This window comes from Ptychodera flava, chromosome 18, assembly GCF_041260155.1.
Source record: "Ptychodera flava strain L36383 chromosome 18, AS_Pfla_20210202, whole genome shotgun sequence".
Taxonomy (NCBI): domain Eukaryota; kingdom Metazoa; phylum Hemichordata; class Enteropneusta; family Ptychoderidae; genus Ptychodera; species Ptychodera flava.
Genome location: NC_091945.1, coordinates 17,615,970 through 17,638,393, shown reverse-complemented (window position 1 = coordinate 17,638,393; position 22,424 = coordinate 17,615,970). Strand labels below are relative to the sequence as shown.

The window sequence follows — 22,424 nt, the reverse complement described above, 5'->3', positions numbered from 1 at the left end:
TATTTGTCCATGAGCTTCAAAATGAGCCCCAAAATACTGGTATACTGAAAAAGTATTGTGAAAATTTCCAAGTCAGAATATCTGTCCTTAAAGGTGCATTCTACAAGAGGATTTCTTACATCCTTCACTCAAGGACAATGGTTATTTCAAATGCCTAAAAGGAACACCGTTTTCCTCTTATGTTTCTATTAGATTTGTGTCCCTGACTAATCATGAAAAATAAATTTGTGATATCACATTTTCTGAAACCACATCTTAGGGCTGCTCATTCAGTAATTTCACATGTACTCAGCTATGGGCAACTGCTACTTTCACATTCAAATAAAACCTACCAAAAATGAAAATAGCTCACTTATATTTCAGATCATGAAGTTTACTATATATTATTACTCTTGTGTGGCAACTGACACTACGTCCATACCCCTGTACAGACTCCATTACTTACCCTGTACAATGTATTTGCATCATCCGTCAGTTTCTTCAGTAGGAGAATCAAGATATCTGGTTTGGCGGTGGCCATGGCCCATGCGGCAGGGCCAAGCTTTGCACCATGCTTCAACAGAACAGCCACTGCTGCCGTGTTTCGACATCCTATCGCCCTGTCCAGAGGTCTCATACCGCTGTAATCAACATGCTCTGTCTCAGCCCCCATCTCAAGGAGATACTGGACCTACAAGGGAGAGACAATACACAGTTATGGTATCCTATACTTCATATTGTAGTTACAGAACAAACGACTCAACATTGGAAACTAAAGCAGCCTACACCTATAGCGTCAACAGTTTATGAGTACCTTGTGCTGAAGAAAGATATCATTTTCAAATACCCGATCAAATAAATTCATTACCAATTATGAAACATGTTTTGTTTAGATTTTTGTATGTGTATTTTGCTACATGCTAACACTTACATTTACGTCTCAACATTTCACTTTGTGCTCCTTTCCTACATGTATCAATGTTGAATGACAGAGATTTCGTGACGTAGATCCTTGGGCAAGGAATTGACTCAGTACCACAGAGATTATATGTTACCAATCACAACATTTGTAGGCTAAAACGCGGACGACATCATGATGTTGAAGAGCAACACATTATATGATGTAAACACAGAAATGAACATACCACATGAGAATCTCCGAAGAAGGCTGCCAGGTCGAGTGGTGTCCTGCCATTTTTATCAGTCTGTTTCACAGACGCCCCTCGTTCGACCAATGATTTGACAACGTGTATGTGTCCCTTCAGGCAACCCCAGCACAGCGCTGTCAAGCCCTCCCTGTCACTCTTAGTGACCGATGCACCTGTAAGGTAAGCGACAAGGTAACCAGCATTAGCATGATGTAAACACGGAACAGCACAGTTCATGACAATGCATGTTGAGCAGTTGCTATGTATCTTACACTCTGCAGTCGCCTGTCTACCAGTTTGTTTGAGTCAATAACGCTACATTCAAAAATGTGATGTCTGTCTGACTTCATGAATTATTATCAACAGAAGTTAGCACAGCTGCTTTTAAAAGCCATCAAAATTTACTGCCGATCATTCACTCCTACTTACAAATTCTGAAAAGAAATTACGAGTTGGGAGTTTGATTTTTTGGGACTGTTGGCACTTATACACTTGTCTTATATCGGCAAAACTGTCAAATTCTTTCTACCTTTGCTCAAGAGCAGCTCAACAACAGCAACATATCCTTCTGCCGCAGCTATCATCAGCGGGGTCCTGCCATTGCGGTCATTCTCTTCTATTGCAGCTTGATGGAAGATCAAAACGTCGACGACGTCCCAGAAACCGTGTTTGACGGCACACAGTAACGGGCTCATGTTGTTTTGATTGGCCACAAAGACGCTAGCACCATATTTGAGTAAATGTCTGACCATGTCGCTATTTCCTTGAAGTGTGGCGGCCGTGAGTGGTGTTTCACCGAGTAGTGTGTCTGTGTTATCAATCATGACGCCCTCTGATCCGTGAGACAGCTCCGACAAGTCCAGTAGGAAAGACACAATCTGTGTGAAGTGCACAAAAACAACTGGTCACTTCCGTTGCATACTATGACTAAAGTCTTACCTACTGACTCTATGATATTAAGATATGCTCTTTGTGTGTGCTCATTGAGCACAACATAGGCTTGTCTTTCCTGTAACACCCTCACATGACATCTGCTAATTTTCCCTGTTAATCCAGGTACTTTTTTAAAATGTACACACAATACACTTTGTAGTCATGACAATCAACATCAACTGTGCAGAAATAAAGAGTTGCTTGTGTCTTGGTGACCAAGTAATGACTTCTATACACAAACCCTAGGCTACGCAAAGCTACAGAGTTGCATCAAACATGACGTTTTGCCATTGTCAAGTATTTTGGTTTTCAAGTTTTTATACAAACTATGCAAAAAGGCGAAATTTGAAAGATTTTGTGAAATTTTATAAAACTTGTCAGCTTTTATTAAAACCTTACTTAAGGTAGAATGCACCTTGGGGACAGACATTCGGACTCTCAAACTTTTACAATTCTTTTCTGATATACCACTTGTGGGGGTTCATTTTAAAGCTCTTGGTGTAAGAAAACTTTTCACCATCTTAGTTTTTCGAAAATTGAAAATTTTTATTTTTCTCCACAGAGATAACACAGGGATGACGGCCATTTTGAATTTCAAATATCGGTAAATCTTGTGTTATTTGTTTCTCTAGTACCAAAATTTGCACGGTGACCCCGATTTTTATTCTTGATTTTGAAAGAGAATGATTGAAAGATCCCTAGAGGAAAGTTAGAGCGAAAGTTTAAATCTTTCACTTTCGAGGTACATGCTACCTTGATTAAACCGTAATGAAATGCATTGTAGTTTGCAGCTTTTCACTGAAATATCTATATTACCTTCTACAAATTTGCAACAGTCATTGTTGACACGGGAGGGGGCAATGTATCTTTCGAAAATCAGTATCTGCACAGATAGAATTACTCACATCTTTGTGGCCTTTCATGGAACTTGCAACCAAGGCTTGTTGCATGGCTAGACTCTTGGTTAACATGACTGGTTCTCTGCTGTACCAGTCAGACTGCAGTAGGTAGGTAACTGCTTCCAGCTGGCCGTTTCTAGCAGCGTGAACCAGTGCACACCATCCATTCTTGTCCGTATGAAAGATCTGTACGTACAGGAAGAATGTATTCGTTACATCATGAAAATTACATTCATTTCCAAGTAACAAAATAAATCACTGTATTGAATGTATTGCAAAGACTAGTTGACTGCTAACTATATTTGTGGTAATTCAATAATTGCAATGAAATAAACAGTTGCTTTTTACAGGTTATGCGCAATTATATTTATTGAGTCCTAAAACGCTGTCTGCGAAGGAGTTTATCAACAGTTAAAGACCATGCCACTGTAAAATAACAAGGTTCAAGGTCAGTCACATTCAATGTTTCTTTCATGCTTGCCTTTGAAGCTAACATCATTTTGTGCATTGTCACTGTTTTAAGTTTTTGCGATAATCACCGTGCAGTAGAATTTAAATCCTGTATACACTGGAAACAATATCCAGATTGTGCCGATTAATGAACCTACCGGTACATGTATTGTCCTCAGGCTTATCACAAATGAAATGTTCACAGATACAGGTTTGTTACTAGAGACTGCTACTTGAAATGTGGATGAATTCTGTCAGTGTTGCATGCGTGGCCGTTGTTGGAGCTTGTACACTGAGCTGTTTATGTGTCTTTTCTAGAGTTTATTGTAACATTGGCTGTCGCTGATTAATCCTCTTTCTACCAGGCTCCATAGACAAATCATATATATAAATACAATTTGGGAGAAAGAGGATCATGTATAATTTTCATCATTTTTGCATGCACAGTTTCCAAAAATGTAATCTAAATTTACAGAAAAATATTTATTTTTGCATATTAATGAGAGAACAATGATGTCATTTGCAAACAGCTGTGCTACAAGGACATCAACCTTGCAACTGTTTGAAATGACAGAAACATTTCACATAGTTTAGCCTAAAATTTCTAATATCATAAAAACGACTGCTGTCACTAGTCCCACTATTATTACCCTACTTGTTGTATGTTGTTGTATTTTATTTATTAACGTGTCCTACGTGGGCTTAAAGTTTACATTTGCTCACATGTGTAGTACAATATCTGTTAGCACTTGCCACATCCAGCCCCTTGGGCTTATAAGACACAGAAAACCAATTTCAACAAGAAATAAATAAACCCTACTACTAATGATAAACAGAAAGAACAGATATACAAATCCAACTGACCTTTGCCCTTTTGATCAGAAGCATCCTGATGATTTCCACATGGCCATTACTGGCAGCATAACAAAGGGCTGTCATTCCATTGTCACAGGCAAAATCGACTTTTGCACGGAATTCAAGCAGCAGAGACACCATCTCCGTATGGCCTTGCCTTGCTGCCATGCATAGTAATGGTATATTACCAGGGTCATCTGTACAGATGTTTGGGCTTGCTCCAGCCAATAGCAACAGCCTACTCACCTATGGAAAATACGACATGCTAATTTTTAAAACATATGTAAAGACTGATGCCAGACAGATACCCATCCCAACAGCTTCTATAGACTATAGTCTATAGGGCAAAAAAAAATTGTTCCTGGTTCTTGACATTCAGTAAAAGTGATGCAGCGAAGCACTTTTCTTTTTTTTTTCCTTTTTTTATTCTAACAATGCTGGTTTGGCACTATTGATACAACAGCACTATTGATGCAACTTTTATCACTGACTGCATAATACTTCCGTTTTCTTTTAGCATTTTTGGACATGTAAACAGGGATGTCAAGGATAACTGTACAGATGAGTATGTAACCCCCAAAAAACCATCATGTGCAGGTTCTGAAATGATGCAAGTGGTGACCAGAAATGATCATTTTTTTCTTTGGCATAGAAGCTAAAGACAGCAATATGTTTGGGCAATGCTACCAGCAGCATGGCACACACTCAAAAAAATACACAGAATTATTTTTAACTTGTTCACCCCCATTCCCTGTAGACAGGCCCACAATCACCATTGATAACCATGTGCTTGGGCCAAACCATGGTTGTGAAAGGGTAAGTATTGATTTGGTCGCAATACTGCCCTCACTGGGTGGATGTCTCCTTTCATCTTTTTTAGTTTCAACCCAAAATAATGGGCTAGACTACTGGGTATGAAGAGGTCAATCTGCTGACACACCCACACATGAATGAAGATGGAGGCGAGTGGGTGTTTCTCTGTAAAAGTTTTCTTATACTCAAGAATTTAAAAATAGCGCCAATGGCACTTGATCACAACTGGCACATTGTGAAACTACTCTATCTCTGGGTACACCTGTACATGAAATACTGAATGGGTAGGTGCTGCGGGTTTGGAGTTTGTCAGTAAATGCACACAGAAAACAAAGTCCCGAAGTAGTGAATTCCAGCCATTTTCAAACCACACTGTTTGTCAGTGGGGTAAGCAATATTCGCAAAAATCACATTTCCAGGCTAATAGACTATGTTTTACGAAATCACACACGTCCTTATTACAAAATAAAACGATCTTTGTCTTTAAATCAATGCGCCAGTAAACAGGTCCAGCAGCTAGTTATGTCATCAAGTCTGTAATGTTAAGGGTCATAACAAATGTGAGAAATCTAAAACATTAAATATGTTGTTTTTTATCAATTTTATTACCAAAAGCGCATGAAAATCTCTGATACTTTGAATCAGCCATCCTGCATATTTGTAACATTCATCAAAACCTCATTTCTGTTCCACAACTCATTAAATAGTCCACAATGCAGGATTGGTGTACATTCCAAAACTACATGTACGCATATGAAAGACCCCTAAAATCAATTAGTTAAAGGGGGGTTAGAAATTTCCCAAAACTATCTAACCGCTGCTCCGTTTGGCTCCATTTTCGGAATCGGAACCTTGGAATTAGTCTGAATATCTCTACCAATATCAATGCAGTCTGTTCAGCGGTTTTTGACTTTTTGTCGTTTACGGAAAATGGACACTAGCTGTCCACCACCGGTTGAAGCTAACCCTATATCACAACTTCCAGATGTGATAATGACCTATGGTCATTATGTTAAAAAATACCACCAATGGCGCTTCGACATAATGACCGCCTAGTATTATCGGCATTATCAACAACCACACTCACTGTGAATTAGACAGACCACGAAGTCAATGAGCAACATATAGCTGAAAGACTATTTTTCACATTGCGATTTTAAGCTCATTTTTATGAGAAAAGAGACATGTATATGTATATGGAGAAAAAGCAGAAGACATATTTGTAAATTGTTTGTTAAGTGACAATCATATATGCATCTCTTGAAATTTTGTGGTTATAAGGTTTAAGAGTAGTGTAAGAATAATGAGGTTAGAATAAGTTAGTAAAGCTAAGTTGACAGTAATTAAGATTACAAAATTATACACTAAGCTGGGGAAATCTGATTGAAATAAATGTTGAAAAGTAGCAAAGTCATGGTCATCTTTTGTCTAATACCTTGTGTAAGTTCATGAACTTTACATATTAAATCTTGCTATAGATTTGTTGCTAATGGACAATAACTGTGTTTCAGATCATTTGAGAGCAATCTATCCATGACAGGTTTAAATTATAATATACTTCAATTTAAAGGAGAGAAACTTCTCAAATAATTTTTTTTTTCCCTGTAATTTGCTGTGAGAACACATGGACAGATGCTCAGGACTCTATGCTGGTGCTACCTTGATAACTAACCTACAACTTGTAAACGTCATTGTCTAACCTGTTCACCCCAATTTCCTGTAGACAGGTCCACACTCACCATTGATAACAATGGGTTTGGGCCATACCATTGTAGTGAAAGACTGTAACATGTGAGGTTGTGGATACTTAATCTCTGGAATGTCGAAGTCTGTATATTGACTCAAGGATGTTTACTTAACAAATGCCTAGGGTCATCTCAAAAGTGGAATCTAAACTATGAAATATGTTTTTTTTAATGCTTTTGATGCCCAAAAGACCATAGAAATCTCTTATACTTCGAATCAGCCATCCTGCATATTTCTAACATTCATCAAAACCTCATTTCTGTTCAACAACTCATAAAACAGTCCACAATGCAGGATTGGTGTACATTCCAAAACTACATATATGAAAGACCCCTAAAATCAATTAGATAAAAAGGGGGGTTAGAAATTTCCCAAAACTATCTGACCGGCGCTCCGTTTGGCTCCATTTTTCGGAATTGGAACCTTGGAACCAGTCTATGTATCGGTATCAAATATCAACGCAGTCTGTTCAGCAGTTTTTGACTTTTTGTCGTTTACGGAAATGGACAACATCAAACACCGGTTGAAACCACCTCTATATCACAACTTCCAGTTGTGATAAAAATGAACCGGGTACCTCAACAAGTGGTAGATCAGAAACAAATTGTCAATGTTTGAGAGTCCGAATATCTGTCCCCTAGGCGGGTTCTACCTTGATAAATTGGGACACACCTACTGGTATGTGAGTCATCTATACAAGCTGGTGCCTTAGATTTTACAACCACATCATAATCTCTGGACATCAATAATCCCTTAAAAAAAAATATGTAGTTGTGTCTTACTGGATATAATATGGATATTTACACTGAGTTTGAAAGAATTCACCCCAAGACAAATCTCAGAAACATCTCTTGGCTGATGGATAGATAGATAAATGGGCGCACACAAAGGGCCTAATCTTTAAAAACTTTTTCTTGATATCGCCGACGGAACTAATTTTGCAAATATTTACAGTGAACACCGTAAGTTGTATGAGTATTGTATTCCACCATGATTCCATGTACCCTTTCACTCACAATGGTTTGGTCCAAACGCACAGTTATCAATGGTGATTGTGGACCTTTTTAAAAAGGAACTAGGGGTGAACAGGTTAAATGATGTATTCCTTTTGCACATGATGACACATATAAAGGCAATTGGGAAAGGTGTGCTCGATAGATTTTTGAACTGAAACTGAAACAAAAAACTGTAAAGTCACTCATTTTATTCAAAATTGACTGAACTAATTTTTGGTAGCTATTGTAATGAAGGTATTCATGGCTTCTGCGTGTAAAGGAAGATGAGATCTTTTTACCAAAATGGTAACATCATTTCAAAAATACAATATTGGGTATTTTTTTCTACAATTTTGAAAATCCTATCAAGTAAAACTTTGACTATGAAATCAGTATACCTGTAGTCTCTTCAAACGTAAATCACATTCCATGATCTATTTTATTTCGGTATTCCTATGCAGACGTCAACTAACCTACCTTGATATTTGGTGAGTATACATTTTGCCTGAGAGCTAGGCAAGCTGACAAATCTTCCACATTCAGGCTCATCCAAATGGCTTGCAGTTCTCTGGACGAGTATCCCAGCTGTCTTCCAAGCGTCTTGTAGATGTGGGCTTTCAAGATGTAGTGGCCCAAATCTAAGACTTTCTTGCCGCTAAGTTTTGGGTTCTGTCTTGAAAGTCTGAAGGCAAGTAAGGCATGGCCATTCCTGTAAGATCAAGAATAAATCACTCATTAACGGAACAGAAAATATCTCATACAAGTGTAAAATATTAATTACACATACAGTAGCTGCACCTTTTGATAATATTTCTGGGAAACAAGAATGACGTCATTCCCATAAAGTATGTTAAAATATCATGTATGCATAAACCATTATATACAATATACAATGTTACTGTTGAATAATTATCTTTGTAAATTACACAGATGATGAGCCACAGTATTCTGAAAATGTGCCAGATTTTGACAAAATTTGTCATTTTATTTTAAAATTGTCACAGAATGAACAGCTCAGTAAACTAATACTGTATATGATAGAAAGAAGTCTACTTCAATGGATCTGTTTAACATCTGAATAAAGAACTCATTGTGAGAGTTCACAAGGAAAGTGAAGAGTTGTAAGATAAGAATTAACACAAAGACTTCTTGTCAGCGATTCAACGCCTGACTGACCAGGGTCAAATCCATGCAAAGCAACTCAACCACAGCAATTCTACCACCTGGGTGATTTTCTTTCCCACAACAGACATAGAAGGATGGTGAAGCGATGTGGCCATGTTATAACTGACGTGATATATACAGGTTTTACACTGACTATTCAGCCGACAAAATGACCTTCTGAGGACCAGTAACTGTTACATTTGACATCTTTTTTTGTAGTTTTTCTTCTTTTATCAAGTAGCATTGTAGTTTGTCAAAACACTTACTTTTTGGCTGGTCAACACAATTACATGTACAGCATATGTGAATTACCATACATATCTGAACATATGTGAAGTGCACTGATGATATACATGTAGGCAATTTAATATTTGTCCCAGTTTGCATTCATTTGGTTATAGGCTTTAATGTTTAGACTGTTGAATTGTAGTTCTTCATAGCAGTACATTTAGATGTATTTTTATGTACTGGCGAGTAGATTTATTCTGTCTATAAAGAATACAAAGTACAGTTTCTTTTTCTTACTCCCAAATCGTTGTGATATGACTAGTGTTCATCCTTTCCCTACCAAGTTTATATTTCGCCATCAAGTCAAGTTGGTTAAAACTAGTGGAGCAAAACATGTCCCATATGGTGCCTTTTAAAAAAGACTTGAAGATTTGAAGGTCCCTGAAGACAGAGATACTGCAAACATGATTTTTACAGACTAAAGCTGCTATAGCATAGTACACCAAGCCAAGTGGGTGAAAATACATATGGTTTAGGCTCAATATTGCTTGTTACTGACTTGGCAGATGGGGAAGTGATACTGTCTGGCTGGTGAAAGGTTAAAGTTGTCCACTCAGCTTGCATGAGTATGTCGATGTCCGACGTTATTGTTGAAAACTGATTTCTGATGCGGACTACAATTTATTTGTCAGCAATATCATTGCATTGTACATGATGCATTCACAAGGATCAAATTTTGATTCTTATGTAAATTTGGGAGAATAACAGGAGAGCACATCTGTTTCACCAACAAAAATATCACACAAAGATAGGAACGATGCTCTCTTTCATAGTAGTCTATTTCTGGTTCATTCACTTTTTTCAAACAATATTCATACTATGGTCATGGAATATGAAATGACATCAATATTGCTGTGTTCCCTGGTGCAAGTATGAGAGGACGTTTGGAAACAAGTTACAAACGTTGTTAAACTTTGTCAGATCACGGTAACCATGACAAAACCACTGATATAATTATAGAATTGTTTCATGCATTTGCCAGAGCATTGTAAAAGCGACTTGCAGCTCAGCATGGAAACTAAGTGGTTTCTGGCCACCTGGTGACTGGCTAGACACATGAAATCGACTTGTCCCCTAAATTTTATTTCATGTCAAAACCAATGAAGTCAGTTTCAGAATGCTGTCCTTTACCTGAAATATTTCAGTGCATCAAAATGTTGACGAAACTCAAAGATATACGAAATACAAACCTTTCATCACAGAGGAATTTGACACTTTCAGGCTCATCGCGCCTCATCAGCCACTCCCTAAAAGACGGATGATAAAACATCCTTGTTCCGTCGTTTCGCAGAATGAGAAATCCTGACAGTAAATCCATCCGCCTCTGGAATTCCTCCCAGGATAAAAAAGTCCATGTAAATCCAGCGTTGACGGAATCAAAGAGTTCTTTGTCTGTTAGAGGGTCCAGGCTGGCTAGCGCTGCCTCCAGGATCGGAGTAACTTTCTCAAACGATGTAGTACTGGGGAATTTCATATTGCAGTGAAGTAAGTACACTTCCGATAAATTAATGGGTAATACTTTATAGTTGGAACTCTTCAGCACTACGTGTCCTTCCTCGATTAAGTCTAAGATCAGCTTGACATACAAGAAGCAGCCGTTGCTGAGCGTCTCAACATGAGACACAAATTTTGTTTGCATTGCGTAGTCCAGTTTCCCATTGATGGACACACTGTTCCTGATGCCCGTGCTGTGGCTGAGACGATGCAGAATGTACTTCTGGACGTCTTCTGCGATGACGTCGCCGACGCCGCGGTCAAGACTGACCCTATGAAAGGGCAGGTGCTTGGTCAGGTCCTGTGCGTTAGTTCTCACCGTCAAGATCAGTTTCAACCACGCCGGTATTTTGTAGATATGACTTGCGATAAATGAACTGATCGTGTCACCGTAATCTGATTTGTGATACTCTGCTTCGTCCAAGCCATCTATCAGAATAATACACGAGTCTACCAGTATTCTACCCTGTTGCTTGAGCGTGCACAGTGGCTCAAGTATTCCCTTCATGAAAGCTTCCGAGGGATTCTCTACACACGACGGCATACTCAGTACTGATTGTAAATGCGGCTCGTTAATCAGCAACTCCCTGTACCCTTTCAGTTGCGGATTTTCCGATAGCTGTCCGGCAATGCTGTGGATGAATTCCGGCACTGAGCACGATGCTTGGAAGTCGACTTGGCAGAAATGGTAGGCAACCACTCTGGAAGTGAGGCCGTTGAAGGTGTCATCAGCTTGCTGTTTCATCCGCCTTGTCAGTGTGTCTGTACTTCCGATACCATTCCAACTGCTAAGGAGCCCGTTGATCTCTCTGTTTTCTGTGTGGATAATGATAGATGTGATGCTGGTAGAAATATCCGACACAATCAAACCGATGGCCCAGTGTAAGAGAGGTGTATCACCTGTGTTAAAGCATAGGAGATACACCCTTCTTGCACTGGGCCATCGTCATACTCTATTAGCCTGGCCCATGGTGTGGTTTTCTGTTGCATCATTGAACATTGTACAAGACATTCTATGGATATGATCACAATCACAGCCTGATCTGCACAATGTTCTCAACTTTTCAGAGGCAATTATGCAAATGAGAGGAAACATTAACCAATCAGAGCGCAGGTTTACTTTATCATCAGCACACACCCTCTTCTAATGACATAACATTTCATGAATATTTAACCTCAAAAGAATTTGTATACAACAATAAACAAGCCTGAGGCATTTCACCTGTAGCAGATTGTACTACAGATCAACATGTACCGAAATAGAATTTTTTCAGCTAGTCAAGTTGTATGCAGTATGTAAACCTGATAAATCTATGCTCCATAATAGTGTGGCATCCAATATGTGTTTTCATGAACAGTAAATTTTCCAGACAATTTTAAAATATGAATGCTTAATGTCAGCTGTTGTGTGCTCCCCAGGGAGTTGAGTGGTATCAAAATTAGGTTCAGTGACCAGGGGTAATAATAATTGTAAAGCGCCTTGAGCACAACTTGTGGATATATGCGCTATATAAGACCTTATTATATTATTATCATTAATCACCTGAAGTATATACATTGGATTAATAGACATAAACTTTAAGGTGGAATGCACCTTACGGAGAGAACTTCGTACTCTCCACTGCATTTGTGGTCCTACCACTTGTGGGGGCCCACTTTGAAGCTCATTGAGTTAATAAAGTTATCACTGGTTTGTTTTTGTGAAATTTGAAAATTACACTTTTTCCCCACAGAGTTAACACATGGATAGGGGGCCACTTGGGATTCTATGAGTCAGGAAATGTTTGAAACAGAAGTAACTCTGTACCTTCCACCGTTTCAACATCCATGAACTGTTTTCCACATGGGCTGCTGGAAACCAGTCTTGCAACCACGGCCGTCTTGCCATGACCAATACTTCCTGTGATGATTATTCCTTTATTGTGCGGGGCAGCGTCAGGTGACAAATGTTGCTCAATTTCACTGAATAGCCACTCGCGACCTATGAACATGGGGTCATCTTGTATGCTGGGTACTTCAAAGTGTAACGAACGTAGATGGAGTTGTGCAGACTTGTATGGAGTAAAACGTACTGAAAGAGAAACATTTGCCAACATTTTTCAAAGAAGAATGTGCTTCAGGAACAGATATTTGGATGCTAAATTTTTTTCTGTGCTGCTGTTTGTATGGACTAATTTTGAAGCCTGGGTAAATTAACTTTTCAGAATCCTTGGTGGAATCAGTGTTCTCCACTGCCTGGAAAAACAGAGGGTGGCCAATTTACATAAGAATGCTAATTTGCATATCCGCGAAAATGTATGCTTCTGTATGGTTGTAAACATACGAATAGAGTGTTCAAATAAATAAAATGGTGGCCCATCCCTTAAAATCCCTATGTGGAAAACCCAGGACATTGAAAATTTAGTTTTTCCACATTGACTTAACACAAGCTATAGCAGAGCCATTGTAAATTTCAAAATCAATAAAATTTTACGTACTAATTTGTTTCTACTACAAAAATTTGCACGGTGACCCCTTATTTGTATTATGAAACAGAATTGTTTACAGTTTCCTTGAGGAAAGCTCAAACAAAAGTTGAAAACATTCCATCTCAGGGTGTGTAGTACCATCATACCATGATTCAAAAGAGGACTTAAAAGTACAATGAAAAGGAACTGGTTCTCCCACCCACAGGAATATAACACTTTTCATTCATTGAACAAAAAATTGTATATTTTTCATTTGAAAGGAACACTTTTTTCAACATTATATATTTAATATTTGCAAAAAGCATCTATAAAGAATTTATTAAACTGAATTGTAAATTAATTGTTACTATTATATGGTGAGCACAGCGTTTTTCCTAGACAAAATGAAATGTAACAAAAATCACCTGCAGATAGTAATACCTCCCATTGCTTTATGTACATACAACAAAATAAGAGCTGATATTTAATTCTAAAAAAGTACAAAAACATTCATCGTATGAAATTATGTGATCCCTTTACACATAGCAAGGACAGGTGGGAAAGTCATCAGCACTTATGATGCAAATGTGGAGTTTGTCCAACTCAGTGTCAATCAGGTAGTGTGAACTATCAATTTGAAACTAAAAAGAAGATCATACAATGTGACTGCTTGAGGTAATGCAGTGCCTACATGAACAGTAACTTCATTGTTTTAATAAATTCCAATCAACCTTTTATTAAATAGTTGTGCTGCATAACAACCTGTTTTGGTTTGTTTGTTTACCTTTCACATCTGCGTGTTTTTGAGACTGTGCCCGGAGTGATCTTCTTATAGATGCTTTCCGTTGTTCAGCAAACATCGGCAGGTCCTCTATGGGATTTGGATTGGTTGCTAGGGGTAGGAAACGGTAAACCAGGAAGTCACATACCTGCACTCGTCTATGGCAACACAAGTCTGATATTGTCATGTTACACACAGAGTGGTGTATTCTGAATGCAGTATGATACTCAGTGTGGGACTTCTGTTTTGCATTCAGTGCAAAATCAATGAACAGTGGAGTGATTTATTCAAGATGAATGCAAATCAGGAAATGAGTCACCAGTAGTGCTTCTAATTCGTGGTTACGTTGCAAATGTTCATGAATATTCATTGGATTGTTGCTACATTGTCACAGATTAGTAATTTATGCAGCTGAAAGATCAAAAGTAGTCTTACTTGACACAGAATGGGGTCTTCCTGTACTTGTGCTGCTGACCACAGACACTGACTGAGACTGCAGGTTTTGTATCATTCTTGGACTGGATATGGGAATCTCAAACTTGTGTTCAAAGCTGTGCTCTCGGAATGAATCATGGCTGCCTGACGTATTCGGCGTCTTCTCTTCTGAGCTGTCTGCTATGGAATGAACAGCATTTGAAAATTTAATTGTAATTTCATTTTTTGCACATTTCAGCAACAGTAATAATTTGTATATAAAAATGTAGGGTTTTTTAGCAAAAATCATTTTCAGTTCCAGTTTCAAGAATTCAGAGAGTCAGCATTGTGTTGGCACTGTTTTAGTTCAGGTTCTGTTAAATCCATTACAATGACTGCAGGCAATTCTGAGGCACACAAAGTACAATCAAATATGGCCACCAGATAGTCATTTATTTATATATGGTGGCCATATTGGATTTTATCATAAAACAAAATGATGTGTGTATGAACGTCATACTTTACTACCTGTACCTCTGATAGACATCATCAATCTGTGCATATTGAACTAATGGCTTCAGAGATAAAAACAAAATTACAATAAATAGCAATTTAATAAACACTTTTTATTGTATTATGAAATAAACTAAGCATATATAAAAGAGCACAGTCCTTATACCAACTTCCACATAACTTAGATTCAGCAGAATGAACTCACCATGTAGTGGGGATACCGTTCCAACTGGTGAGAAAGACTGTTTCTCCTGCGTCATATCACAGCTATCTAACGATGAAACTGACGTGAAAGATGATTGGTTGACACTGCCATATGAGACCTCATTAGCATCTGTCACGTCCAATTGTCTGTACTCTTCTTGTGATATCTTTCTTTCCGCTTTTTGTTCAGTGAAAACATCAGCGGGGGGCTCAGACGGCTCTTCTGCCACAATTTCAAGTTTCTCTTGGTGACTGTTTTTCCTCTTCAGAAGAAATCCTAGCCTGTCCATCAGAGCCGAGGCGGCCTCATCTACCGAGGGTGGTGGTGGCGATAGCTGACCTGTGAAGTTTTGAAATATTAGGATGACCTGGAGTAACGATGGTCTTATTGAACTACACTTTGACAGATCTCTTAAGCAGGAAGTTACAAGACCATGGGCGCACAATAGGGGGATTACTGATGACGCAGCCATTTGCATACACTGGGCGGGAGTTTTTGAATTCTCATAGCATCGCTTTGACCGTATGATAAATTTGAATAATCATGATGCACTCTTTCGTGACATATGCAAAGAGGGGTCAAATGGTCGCACAGGGAACACATCTTGAAACATATGCGTTCTCCGGCAAAAAATGGAACATGTTTTCAATTTATTTTCCACTCAGTTTTAGTCGCAACATATTCACAGACATCATATGCAAGATTCAAAGACAATGAACACAGGAAACATGGCAAACTTATGGGATTCTGGAACCAAACACAACATGTCCAATCAGAAGTGTGGCTTTTTAACATTTGCATAGATTTACAATAATCCGGCTTTTATGGGGAGAGTTCCTGTTTAAAGATGGGGCAGTCATACTATTTATATCGCCAGGGGGAATTGTGCTAGTCAAACTGGTCACTTGAACAGAGCATGGGCTGGAGACATTTACAATGCATCACAAAATGGATGTTTAATCCATTATGGAGCAGTTTACGCCAGCAATAATTTGACAGTGGCTGATTGTGTCACATCTGAATGATGCATTTCAACAAAATTAACCCGCATATGAGATCTTGATGTAGAAAGTTGCTGATTGTTTTGTGAACGACCACAAAATTCAATAATTGAAACATGTACATAATTGTCATGTTATGATAACCTGTCAAATTTAAGCAATAATGTATCCCTACCGGCCAATAATCGACGAAAGCAAACTTTGAAAGACATAATGTACCAGTACTAGGTGAAGCCAAGTACATAATGGAGTGCAAAGTTTGCTTGAGTCCACTATGGGCCGCAAGGGGGTACATTATTGCTATTATTTTATAGTTTTGGTGATGCCAGTGAATTTGAAGATGTAGAAAACATCTGGGGCCACAATATTGGATGATCGGATACATTATCAGTAATAATCTGAGGGTATGACGTCACAAAATTAATTTGTATTGACAAATAATTATTAAGCGGTTAACAAATGCATGTTTATGGCCAGGAGCGAAAATTATTTCCCCTGCAAAAGCATTAAATGAGTAAATATTCTTAAAAAGCTGTATTCTGCATTCTTTCTTTCTAGTTTTGGCAAATTTTATACTTTGTTTTGCATTGAAAAGTTGAAACATACCATGCTCACTGTTTCCGGCTGATTTTCTCATATCTTTGCCCTTTTCATTGTTTTTCAGACTCACATATCCATCATCGTTGCTACACTGGTAACTCGTGGCGATGTCTTTGTTGCCATGGCGACTGCTGTCCTGGTTGCCATGGTTGCCGCTGGATGTGAGCGACTTGATTCTAGGAGGAGGCGGGATCGGTGGGGGCGAACTCAACGGAGCAATTTGGGGAGATGAACTCTGCACCAGTGGTTGAAAGTATCTTCTTGTTGGAACTTCTGCAGAAACATAAAGTAAAACAGATGCTCACTCGCATCGTTGCTCTATAAATAACGGTGACACATAGCTGGATACTGGTCCAGTACTAAGGACCTTTGACCCTACTATCAACCATATCAACCACACCAGACATGCGGACAACAGTCATACCATCTCTTTAATGGCATGATATCAATAGTGAATTATATCAACGTTCATCATCTTCTCAATGTTGATAGGGAAACTGGTGAACAACATAAATACATGTATGTTCAAAGAATTACAACACTGAACGAGCACACGCCAATAAATATTATTAACTGGAACAGCAATGGAAATTCCGCATAGGGTGGGTTGAGTTGTTGTCCTACACACTATTTCAATTGAAAATGACTCTGTCATTTGCCATTCAGGCAGTTTTTAATTCAAAGCAAATCAACTTTACAATCATATCTTTTCTAATTCTTCACGCAAATTTCACTTGACGATTGCAAACAAACTTGCCTGTTTTCGTCCACTGCAAAAGACATGTTACACACTTGGCATTATTGCTGCAAAACTGTACCTGTTACCGCAATGACAACTGCAAAATCACCTACCCGGCCATGTTTGTTTTAATTTTGGAGTTGTTTGCGTGCTGTGATCCAGGAGTATTGCAGGTTTCGGTGGCGGTGATGGTGGATCATGAATATCAGCTATGTCAGGGTAGGCAGTATGACCATTTGAACTAGCACCTGTCAATAAAAAATAAAACACTCTTCATCAAACATAGTGTACCAGGGGTAGTAAAAATGTATTTATGAGTAAAATGATTCAGTCAGCAACCATTTTTTGTATACACACCCTAAAATGATGAGCAAATTGAAATTTTTATAGCACAGTGGGCTACTTGAAAATAACAACATTCACAAGTGGTGATTCAGGTTGCCATCAAATTGGACTATCTCACAAACTGCCGCATTTTTTGCAAAGTTCCCATTCAGAAATGTTATCGTCTTTCAGGACCATTATAGGTAATTTGACGTACTGTTTGTGACTGTGGGGAATTATTTTGCTACAAGGGATCCATCATAAAATAAAATCTGCTTCTCTATTACTTTTCCTGTCCTGTTTATTTGTTGCTATCTGGTCCCATTGGTTAGAGGCAAAGCATACCGATACATCATCTGGTATGACTAGTTTTAATAACCTCGATCATTTGACAACCTTCAAAATGGAAAAAGTAAAATTATTGTGACAGATTTGTGATGCTATTAGACATATAAACATATAAACATGATAATTGTAAGGTAGTTCATGCTTCAAATTTGAAAGACTTAAAACTTTTGCTCAAACTTTCCACGAGGAAACTTCAAGGTACCCTTCAGAAATCAAAGTTAAAATAATGGGTCACCATGAAAACTTTGGTACTTGAGAAATAAATAATCTATATCCACCAACAATTGAAATTCAAATGGCCTCCTTCCCTCTACAAACTCTCTGGGAAAAACTTTAATTTTCAATTTTCACAAAACTGTAAAGCTGGTGAAAACTTCATTTACTTCATGAGCTTCAAAATGAGCCCAAACAAGAGATAGATCAAAAACACACTGTAAAGTTTTGAGAGTCCGAGTATTTGTCCCCGCGGTGCATTCTTCCTTAACTGAGTTGACCTGATGGTGAATGGTGGATAATGTACAGGTGCATGGATATCACAGCCAGTGTGTGTCACAGTGATCTTCCAGATACTTTAATTTTCATTCTGATTTGAAATAACTGGACTTGAAACGGGTTAAGTGTTTCAGAAAACTCATCTGGGTACTGAAATTCCATGTCATGACAATGCGATCTACACAAAGTTTACTTGCATTACCGCTGTCAGTTTTGGGCTGACATGCAGCGTCTCGGAAGCTGTTATCCAATCGGGTGGCTGACTCTTACCATTATAATTAAATAATACAATTAGACTCCCAAAGTTGCTGTGAATAGTTACAATCAACCAATCAGATATAATCTTCCAAGCACGCTGAACATCAGCAGTCAGTTTTAAGTGATTGGAACAGATGCACAGAGAACTGTGATGGGGCTGTTTCTGTGAACAATCATAAATGGGCACTCCATACCATAGAAGGCAACATTCCAGAATATTAAAAGTACATGTACATGTACTGATACTTTTCAGAGTATGATAAAACTTAAGTAGAGAATGGGATTGTCAGATGCATTTTGTTATAGGAACTCTACCATATGTCCTGGGTTTAATCTACCATTAATTATACACACATGTATTACATGATGGCTTGCCATCGGCTGAACATCATTCATGTCAGCTATTTTCATTATTATTCATGATGTACCGTTGCATTGAGAAGTGTTAAATGGAGAAATACACCGATTTCACAGAGGTGAATCAATCCGGCCTAATCTCTGTCTTGTAAAGTAAAGTAAGCCTTTATTGAAATCGTATCCCAGTTGGGATCTTGATCATAAAGTACAATAAAGGTTTTGCAAAAACAACAATGAAAGAGTATATATAATATATATATAAATATAAATATCTATACATGAGGTCAACATATTAAAGGTTCATAAATAGTATGTGCATCCTGTCTTACTCCTGAGCTACAGAATTTATCTATCTGAATGATACCTTTCATTTGATCATATTCTGTATATTATACAACATTTCATGGGCTTCACTGTTCTGGAAGGAAAACTGCAATCCTAGATGTATTGTACAGTCCCTTCTGTACATGTACTTGTACCTGCTTCAACACAAGTGCAATCGACATTACATGCAGCTGTGAATGGTGCAGCAAAAGGCTTATATAGCTGCAGCTGTACCGGAAATATTGGACAGAAGAATTTTAAGGAGCATGCGGTCAAAGGAACAGCCTGCGAATGAGTGTTACAGGGAACGTTTTAGAGGGACTGCTTCAGGTTTTGAGGACATAAAAGTCAACCAATCACTGTGAGCAGCACACCTGTCTATTTTAAATATTATATCCTCCTTAAACAAGTCTGGTGGGTATAATGTTAAAGTACAGCTCAATGTTCCAGCTGGCTTTGAAGGCACAAGGTCTATCTACATATGGTTCTGTGAAATACTTCATTTACGGTCCATGACAGGCAGCCACAGGGAGCATTCCCGGGAATAAATGTGTTTGACCCGGGTCACCTGCCTTCCCAGAACAAAAAACAGCTGATGTTTGCAACTGAGCTTGGCTTTCCCAGACTATTACTATTAGTGCAAGATATGGGGCATATAAGTATTAATTTATGCAAATTATATTAATGTGCATTGTTTCAGTTTGAAATTTTACGTTAATGATTCTTTATCGATCAAAAATGTGTTGTTTAGGACGGTGCTCTGGGCTTGAAACTCAACAGAATGCAGTACCGTTAGGGTTTTTACAAAGTTGGAGAAAAAGTTTTACTTTGATGTTTGATGTACTGGTATGCTTCAACTTTAGAGCCATATGCATTGTATTGTATGTGGTCTTATGTAATTGTTCTATAAGAAGTTATTTGTTTCCCCAACTACAGACTTAGAGACATGCCAAGGACTGAAAAATTCTTATATTAATCAAATTAATTAGACATTTTTTGATACATTTTTTATTAGAGTACATATTTAAAGGGAGAGTAAAATCCACATACAAATGTATGGAAATCATTATGACAACATCTGAGGACTTTATATACAATTGTTGTAGACATATTCATAACTGTGTCTGAGACTTGCTATTCACCTCGGGAACACATTCTGACCCTCAAATTTTTACAACACTTTTCTGACCGACGACTTGTTCGGGCTTGGTTTGAAGCTATCGGAGTAAATAAAATTTTCATTATCTCAATTTTTGTCGTGCAACTTAGGGCCTTCGCTACATGTGAATTACATGTGATTGAGGAGCCCCTGGGCCTTTCCTCTTTCCATGCATAGGCTGGCTATTGGTACATGTATTTACATACAAAAAGCTGGACCATTATGTATCAAGTAGTGGAGCTTGGTTTGAAAGTCAAGTCATACACTTTATATGTCCTTGTGTCCAGTAAAGCATAACATCTGCTTTCAATACCAATAATAGGTCTGGACATGACAGTTTGAACGTTTGACGATGCACATGTTTTATGTCAAGTTATGTTGCAATGACTAGCATCAAGACTTATCAAACTTTGAATATTTTTTATACAGTAAAATAAATATTTGTAAAAAAATTACAAAAAAATGTACCTACCATATTTGTAGTGACTTGTACCAGTACAGAGGGGGCATATGTCAGTGTTGAACATGCAGGTGTAACAGCGTGTATGGCCGCAGGCATCTGTTAACCTCCGTTTTTTGGCCTTGTCAAACGGCAGATTACACACGGGACAACAGTCAATGCTGACCTCCATGATTAATGCATCTGTGAAATGATAAAATATTGCTCAATAAAAATTATAAAACAAAAGAAATGACAGGAAGCAAAGGGGCACCCGTGTGCACTGATCTTTTGCCACTGAATATGATACTTGAGTAGGGTTTTGATTTTTATTAAAGGGCAACTAGCGGTGACTTTTCATTATTTTTTCACTATTTTCTCATTTCAAGTGAAGTTTCTTGTTCTACTTCCCAAAGCATGTAGAAACACCTACTTTATATTTAGAAGCTTGCAAACACAGCATCTTGACATGTAAAATGCACTGTTATTGACTGATTGCATTTGAACTCTAATCCAGATTCACTTGTCAACAATAACAATTTAAACATGTACAGGCTGAGTTAAAAATTATCGTCATGTTAAATTAAATGGGAGTAGAACAAGAAACTGCAGTTGATATAGAAACAAAAATACTAAAAAAATCATCAAAATTTACTGCTACTGTCTGTCTTTAACTTCACAACTGCATAGCACACATGTGTAAAAGATTAAAGTGTAAAACTGTGTTTAAGCATTGAAGCATACAAAGCTCAGTCACAGTCATGCACACTGAGGGCACTATTCTGTGCCTTTGGAATGAAATTATCTACAGTACACATGCCACAACAAAGAGAAAACTTCACAATAATTATCAGTAATTCTATGTTGTTATCATCAAATGATCAACCCAAGTTATTGCACAGCAACATTAATCTATATGCGAATCCATAATGTCACCAATGTCTTGCATACGCATCACAGACGGGAATATACAGCACATACAAACGCGTACAGGGTACATGTACGCATGTACATGTAATGATTAATTACAGTAGAATGCGCCTTGGGACAGATACTCAGATAATACCATTTTGGTAAACCACTTGCGGGGCTCATCTTGAAGCTTGTGGAGTAACGGATGTTTTCACTTTTGTGACAATCGAAAATTTCTTTTTCCCATAGAATAACTCAAGGATGGCGGCCATTTTGAATTTCAAGAGGCAGTACATATATATATATCAGGTACAATTTGTTTCTCTTGCACCAAAAATTTGAACAGC

The 22,424-nt window shown here is 38.0% G+C and overlaps 1 protein-coding gene and 1 long non-coding RNA gene across 2 annotated transcripts in view; both read right to left on the bottom strand.

Annotated features, from left to right (window-relative positions):
- LOC139117045 (uncharacterized) overlaps positions 1-22,424 on the bottom strand; it is a 75,565-nt gene that overhangs the window by 7,350 nt on the left and 45,791 nt on the right. The gene's annotated exons all lie outside the window — the stretch shown is intronic.
- Positions 1-22,424, bottom strand: part of LOC139117043 (protein TANC2-like) — a 44,746-nt gene that overhangs the window by 7,350 nt on the left and 14,972 nt on the right. The window contains exons 2-15 of the mRNA XM_070679862.1: positions 21,199-21,369; positions 17,578-17,712; positions 16,732-16,998; positions 15,125-15,463; positions 14,428-14,607; positions 13,996-14,103; positions 12,572-12,835; positions 10,461-11,580; positions 8,296-8,527; positions 4,274-4,510; positions 2,966-3,145; positions 1,657-2,005; positions 1,125-1,300; positions 446-670 (exon numbers count right to left, since the gene is read on the bottom strand). Coding sequence (XP_070535963.1) covers positions 446-670; positions 1,125-1,300; positions 1,657-2,005; positions 2,966-3,145; positions 4,274-4,510; positions 8,296-8,527; positions 10,461-11,580; positions 12,572-12,835; positions 13,996-14,103; positions 14,428-14,607; positions 15,125-15,463; positions 16,732-16,998; positions 17,578-17,712; positions 21,199-21,358 — 3,972 coding nt within the window. The 5' untranslated portion in view covers positions 21,359-21,369. The remainder of the gene's footprint in view (positions 1-445; positions 671-1,124; positions 1,301-1,656; positions 2,006-2,965; positions 3,146-4,273; positions 4,511-8,295; positions 8,528-10,460; positions 11,581-12,571; positions 12,836-13,995; positions 14,104-14,427; positions 14,608-15,124; positions 15,464-16,731; positions 16,999-17,577; positions 17,713-21,198; positions 21,370-22,424) is intronic.